Here is a 7,500-nt window from a genome sequence, read left to right on the forward strand (position 1 = left end):
GCTCGTCCATGGATTCGTCCATGGCAAATCCAAAAACCCTAAGTTAGTCGGATGAGCCTATAAGGGCGCGCAGGCGAAGCGTATCGCGCGCTAAGGAAAGATAACCTTCAGTTAAACAAGGTTAAATCCATTTAGGTTCAGAATGTTAAAACTCTAAGACCCATTTTACCATTTCTAATTCCACTGACATGATTATTAATTATATTAGACTAAAGACCTGTTTTCCGTGAATTTTTGTTCCTTGCTTATCATCTTGTCAATTATTTAAAGTGCACCTGAACTCAAATATTTTTCATCTACGATATTAATCTCCCTACCAAATGCAAACATGTTTTAACATTCTTACCTCAAAATGTCGCTTTTTATCTGCCGGGCAAGACGCGCAACGTTATCAAAACCAGCCCTAATTTGGACCCACGACCGTGATGTGAGAGGCATGGGTCTATTCTCGATTTTACGTCACAAACTGCTTTGCATTCCTGTTTTCAAAGAAATTTTGCATTGCAAAGCAGTTTGTGACGTAAAATCGAGAATAGACCCATGCCTCTCACACCACGGTCGTGGGTCCAAATTACTGCTAGTTTTGCCGGATGACTTTGCGCGTCTTGCCCGGCAGATAAAAAGCGACATTTTGAGGTAAGAAGACATGTAAAACATGTTTGGGTGATTAATATTGTAGCTGAAAAATATTCGAGTTTAGGTGCACTTTAAGTTCGGAAAGCGAACTCTTAGCAATGGGACGAGCCCGTTCCAGGCTCCCAGATAGTGGACGCGAGGGAACGAAAACGAGCGACGAAAATCGAGCGGGTTCTAAAATAAGACCCAGTCAAACGCAGAATGTTATGGAAGCCGAAAAAATTAAATAGAAACCAAGAATAACGTTACCTGCTGCCATTGCTGCATATTCTGTGCATTGCTTAATTCTACGTTTTCTTTTCCCCAAGAACACTGCAATGGAAAATCACAAGCTTTTGAAATCTCTTTCTTGTCAAGATTGAATTTACCAAGGGTCGTTCTGTATTATAAGTAACCAACAATTTCACTCATTTCATTCGCATGACCAGTCTGTAAGGCTGTACACATTTTTCACTGACCGGGTTCAAAGATACAGCCCGCACTTTTTTCCAGTTTAGCTTCGCGCTCAGGCTATAAGAGCACTGCATTAAAGCACTTTAGTGGAAATATGGGTTCGAGGAAACGAGATTGATAAACATTAATATTCATAATATCTCTTTGCAATCATGGACCGATAAGCTCACCAATCGTAGCACCCTTACTGTCTGAGATATAACTTTTTTATAAAAGACCGTCAACACTGTTGTATAACAATGTAGAAATTGAGAATTTTGGGGCACATTTTTGACCGAAATTGAACAATCTCTAAAGCAAACACGATGAACACAAGTCACCTAACATGTATTCTAACATTGCTCGTACACTTCATTAATAATTCATGAGGGTAACAAAAAAAAAAACACAGCAATTGGGTGACGTGGCAGTTTTTCCAACGGTAGACCTCCAGACTAGCGAATAACATACAGTATATTTATAACGGTATAGTGTGTTTTCACTCACATGATCAGCAACCTTGTTTTTCCACCAAAGCAAAAGAAAACATTTGCACGATAAAAGAGCTCAATTCCCGGAGGATTAGACTTAACTGATTAGAGAGTAATGTGAAGTGCTAGGTCTCTACCCCATATGAACCATGTGAGTGTTAGCCCTTCTAATGGAAATGGCCCACACAAGGACAGAGAAAAACTCTGACCAGGGTGGGAATTGAACCCACAACCTTCGGGTTAGATCACCGCTGCTCTACCGACTGAGCTACAAGGAGGATTAATTGGGGACACCAACATGGCCGCCGTTCTTTTGTTTAGGGACGCCAATATGGCCGCCGTGACGTCATGTGAAAACACTACTACACGCGAGACAGAGGCTTTATCGAGTTGCAATTCTTTTCCTGCCAAAACCAGCACTAAAGTGCTAGTGTCTGCACCATAAAAATGCCACCACTTACTTTCAATAAATTATCACCTAGTACCATCCTCTGTGATTGAAAGATAGCTTCTAGAGCTTGATCATGTGTATAAAATCTGCCACAGACATAAAAACACAAATGAACCTGCAACTTCCATCATCAAATGTAGAGAACTAACACAAGTAAAACCTGAGTAAATGCCTTCACTGCAGTTTTTAACAAGAGTGGGAGCTTTGAATCACATTTACAAATACAAGGTAGAAGAAATTGTAAAACTCTATATTTCACCTCAGATTAAAGAGTAGCACAAAAGCCCTAGATTCTCCCAAGCAAAAGAGAATAATGACCAAAGTAATCAAAATAATTGTGTATACATACAAGAAAAATGAGCTATGAATGGAAACTAATTACCAGTATCTAATAATGTGATAAAGTCCAGGCAATTTTCAGCACAGGTATCACTTAAAATTACCAGATGCCGTACACAATGGTGTTAACTGTTTACAGTGGCAAATATTGCAAGGTGGTATTTCATTCCAGCAATGGACATCGTGTAAGTAATTAGGAAACTCAATTAAAGGCTTTCAGAAGTAAATAAAAATTGACCTTGAAAAGTAATTATTGTTATCGATAGTGTTTCAAGGAATTTCAACCTCCAAGATCATTATTATTCATCAGTGATTTACAAATACGTGGTGACCAATATCGATATTATAACAGGACCTCAAAATTCTGGTCTGGACCCCCTAATATTTGGCAAAGTGATCCAGAGGACCTCTACCCTGTAAAACCTGCCTGCATGCAACATTGTTAACATACTGTCCACATCAGTGAACATGTCATACTATTTTTGTTCTTTCTAGATGAAACCTGAGAAAGCATGCATTAATACTGGTGACATGAAAAGCAGGACACATCATTTTAATTGCATGTCGGCAGACTGACCACAAAAATGATGAGTGCACGGCAACCTCAAATGTTACAAAACAAACCAGTTCATTCTTACTTTATAAATCCATAGAACTTCTCTGGGAATATCTTAACATCATAGATCTGCCCAAACTGTGAAAAATTCTGCCGAAGTGTGTCATCTAAGAAAACAGAGGGAAATAATAAATAAGTAAAAAATTCTAAACATGAATTTATTACTGAGGGGACATAGGCAAACCTACTGCTCCAAATATTGTCTTCAAATCTGTGACCCTCTGACCACAGGCTCATATACAGAAGCAGTCAACCCACTATAACGGTCCAGTAGCTTCGAAGAGACAAGACCATTAAACTGGCCGTTTAATTAATCCACAAATGAAATTCAGCAGACGCACACTCAATTTTGATAAAGATCAAAGCGTCTCTTTTAAAGTTTAAAAGTCTACCATTCATCACAGGGCACCATAACATCATTCTGTGAGTGCACTTTCTTCAGAACAACTACTCTAATATGCTTAAGAAACTAATAACACCTATGCTCTATTGTAAAAACATTTTAAGGCCTGTAAGCACTTTTACATTACCACAATGCAAGACCAGCCAAATGAAAAATAAACGAATGGGGTAGTTTCTAAAGAAAGTGTAGTACTGCATCAGTGGGGAAGTAGAATACAAAATTTTTGGTTTTATCAATGATGATGTAAATTGACCACCTTTTAGAATATCTGTACGGCGGTCTATTTCCAACAACAACGTACATTTAGCAAGGGTAAAGGTCACCATTATTTTTAGCTTAGAGTAAAGGCACCTGTTTATCCTAATTGAGGAGCAGCATAAATAAGGGACACTTTGTGATTTAAACTATCTGTGTTCCAAGACACGAGTGACGTTGAAGTTGGGAAGAAGAACAAGAACATGCTTATTGAAATCCATGTGCATCCAATTACGTGCATTTCTGGACATAACTGCAATGCGTGGGGGTTACCATTAAAAAAAAACCCTAGGGCAAGAAGGCTCAAAGGAAACAAAATTATTACCAGTGCAGTTAGGAGGGAGATTTCCAACATAGACAGTCGAGTTATAAAGCGATGACTGTCTTGCTATTTCTTCTTTTGTCTGCGGCTTCAACGCTGCTTTAAAAGGAATAAAACGATCACTTGCAAAAACAGAAAACATGACACAGACACAATCTTCCCCTTGTTTCAATGTTAATTTCTTCACCATTTTTTTGTAAATTTTCTAATGGAATTAGGTCAAGTGCAGAGTGTTCACCTCAATAAATTTTATTTCAATGGTAATCAATTTGCTACATATAGATTATTACATGTTAAGAGCCTGATATTGTTTTTACTCACAAGTTTTTAATACCATATCACGACAATGTTAACCCATTGACTCCTTAATCATAACCATTTTCTCAAATTTGATTGGTGCATTAACTGTTTTAATTTAATTAATTATTGTGCCGGACAGTTGGCTGTAATCGGATGCCTGAAATCGCACAATTACATCAGCCAATCATATCTAAGCTTACTCTACCAATCACAGAATTTATCACAATAACCATAGCAACAAAAACTTACCCTACCAAACTGGGGGTTTTCCAAAATGAAAAATGGATAAATTTGACACATTAGACAATGAAAAAAGGAATGCATTTGTTTTCTCGGAAATTGTAATGGTTATGATTAATTGGTAACAGGGCTTCGTGTCGTCCAATTCAGTCTGTAATCATAGTCGTGATTAAACAAATCAGACTCCCGCTTAATCACTCGTATGATTACAGACCAAATAGGATTCCACTCAGTCCTATTATCATTATAAAGCAGCCCCCATTCAGCATTAAGGAGTAAAATTGTCTGGTGTTTGAGTAAAATCTGTCAAGTCTCACTCTTAGGAGACAATAGGTTTTAAGAAGTACTAATTTTCACCCAATTACCCCAGGGAGTGAGACTTAATAGATTTTACTCTGTCTAAGACCCAACAATTTTACTTATCAATGGGGTGGTTCAGAAGTCAATGGATTTGAAGAAAAAGATCAAAGGCAGCTTATTAACATTAAATAAAAGGGATGCACTCATCAAAAAATTAATGTTGCCGATGGTAACTGGTTGATGTTTTTTTACAACAGCAATGGCAATAGCTGACGATTGCTAGAGGGAGGGCAACCCTGCGTCAAAACCAATTTGGAACTTCAATCAAATACCCTGGGTACAGAAACTGGCAATGAAAGAACCGATTCCCGTCCAGACAAGTAACCATGGAATTTCTTTTCCTTTTGATGACCACGTCTCTCGTGATCCTTCAGAGAACGCTATTTTTTCCTTACTCTGAGGTGCTGCTTTCCTGGCTGCCCAGTTTGTTCTTATTGGTCTGCCTTTCAACTGGGCTCCTAAGAAACGGAATAAATGAAATGAGGAAAAATTGGGAAAAGCAACAACAACAAATCCTTTTTATTTTGTAGATTAGCATTAGTTGCCTTCACCAACGGTTTAAAACGCGTTCCTCACATGATTCTAATGACTGATAGCAAACAATGCAGATCAAAAACTATGATATTTCATTACAATGAACTGGAAAACACCAATCAGTGACCTCTGGCACTCACATTGAGAAATTTCCTGTTTCAGAAAATGAAGAATAAAACTTGAATTTATTCAACTCCGGAAATGCCGATACAAACCACTTTGGATTCCTAAAACAAGTCTTAGAACGAGAACGATACTAATGCACCATGGTGAGACAATCTTATCTTTAATTCACATGTTAGTTCAGTATGTTGGAACATCACTCTTCTCTAAGGTGTTTCCCTGTGCTTTTCATTCCCCCCTCTTAACAAATCAAAGTTTTTCATTTCATTTCCCTAATTTCATTTGATTTGATTTGATTGGTGTTCTACCCTATTGTTGTCACTGCACTGAAACTGGGATACAAGGAACATTTACTACAGAATGTGTATAAGCAATGTAAGCAATGTACAGAAATGCCATGCATAAATACCTTTCATTTCCCTCATGGCTTTTTCAGCATCCTACAGACAAGAAAATTAAGTTAGTCAAAGAAGAAAGGTTGTTCAAATATGGTTTGTATTGATCACAGAGAGAAAGGAATCCAAGAGCCTCCCAAATCTTTCTTTTCATACTTCAATCTCTTTAAGATCAAAATGCCTAGCTTTAGGCAGGTGGGTCCCCTATGGAGGCCAAGTCCACTACCACTCAGCCAGCCATTTTCCTCCACTCCAAGAACCAGTCACAGCTTGTAAAAAAGGAAACTTGGGGGCAGGGGGGCGGGGGTTAAGAATGTTGACAACTCAAAGATACCCCTGCGAGTCAATGGGTTAATAAAACCATAATGATCCACATGAGCTGAGATGAAGGGTAAAACAACAATAACAATAAAATGATAATAATAGAAAGATGCTCTCACAATACAAACCTAACATGTCCAGTTAACAATAACATGATATAAATAAAGTAACAATAATTATACACCTTACTCCAAAATAGCTGCCATTTTAGCAGTCTTTTGTTTGATTGCAAATTGGCCCTTTTGGCATTGTTCAACGTTAAATATTCTGTTGATTTTACATTTGAAAGTGTAGGTGTATCGCAATAAAACTACAATAATAATTTTATTATTGATCAGTACCTGAAATCTATTGAATTTCATATGCCTTTTGGAATAGGACTGGTGTCTTTTAAGAAGTCTTTTAACAGATTATAAACTATTTGCCAGAGAATACCTCCTTCTTGAGGAAAGATACAAATCCATATCCTTTAGATTTTCCAGAACCGCTATCTTTAACCACTCGGCAGTCCCTAAAGTACAGAATGATGAAGCAAATCTCACTATCAAAAGAACAGTAGACCTCTTTAACTTCATAAAACTGTAGAAGAAAAAAATTTAATGAGAAACACTTTTAACTTAATAATGGTGCCACAAATCCAAAATATTTCCATCTACCAGTAGCTTCATCTTTTTTAAAAGCAATGCCAAGATAGTGTAGAAAAGAAAATACCAGCAAAACCTTATGAAAACCAACTTTCAATTTCAAACTATCACAAAACCTTGCATTTCCTGATATTTGAAAGCTTGAAACTAACAAATTGTGTTGAAAACATTGATGCTTGTCACACTGTGACTACACTAACTTTAAATATTACTTTACAAGATAAAAAAGAAGACAAAAAACAAGTAAGGAAAATGGCATACATCGCCTGGGCGGGAGGCAATTAGTGCACATTGATCTGTATTCAAGCAAATAAGGAAGTGTTACAACACATGTCATTGACTAAAACATTGATACAATATCAAAAACTACATGTACTGTATGAACTGAACTGCAAGAGGGCAACATTTCCAAAACATTACAATGATTTAATTGACGCTGATGTGAGAAAAATATCAATTTCCCATGGGATAATAATATTGATTTCAACTTTCCACTGTATCTTAAGTTAAAGATTTAGGGATAAAATAATGTAATGCTGTGTAGAGGAAGGTGAACCAAATGAAAGCTAATGTCAGTCAAGCTGGCATTACAACAATCACAAAAAGGATGCATGAAAAAATGCAAAAAAAACATTAAG

The 7,500-nt window shown here is 37.0% G+C and overlaps 1 protein-coding gene across 4 annotated transcripts in view; it reads right to left on the bottom strand.

Annotated features, from left to right (window-relative positions):
* The window catches only part of LOC138043723 (nucleolysin TIAR-like), a 31,872-nt gene that overhangs the window by 2,390 nt on the left and 21,982 nt on the right, over positions 1-7,500 (bottom strand). For 2 of the 4 annotated variants that reach the window (XM_068890136.1, XM_068890135.1), the window contains exons 7-13: positions 6,654-6,729; positions 5,912-5,942; positions 5,241-5,303; positions 3,949-4,041; positions 2,988-3,072; positions 2,021-2,096; positions 886-948 (exon numbers count right to left, since the gene is read on the bottom strand). In XM_068890136.1, the coding sequence (XP_068746237.1) occupies positions 886-948; positions 2,021-2,096; positions 2,988-3,072; positions 3,949-4,041; positions 5,241-5,303; positions 5,912-5,942; positions 6,654-6,729 (487 nt within the window). Of the gene's footprint in view, positions 1-885; positions 949-2,020; positions 2,097-2,987; positions 3,073-3,948; positions 4,045-5,240; positions 5,304-5,911; positions 5,943-6,653; positions 6,730-7,500 lie in introns of all 4 variants that reach the window. The other 2 variants (XM_068890134.1, XM_068890132.1) reach the window with 1 other exon arrangement.

This window comes from Montipora capricornis, chromosome 3 (assembly GCF_036669925.1).
Source record: "Montipora capricornis isolate CH-2021 chromosome 3, ASM3666992v2, whole genome shotgun sequence".
NCBI lineage: Eukaryota > Metazoa > Cnidaria > Anthozoa > Scleractinia > Acroporidae > Montipora > Montipora capricornis.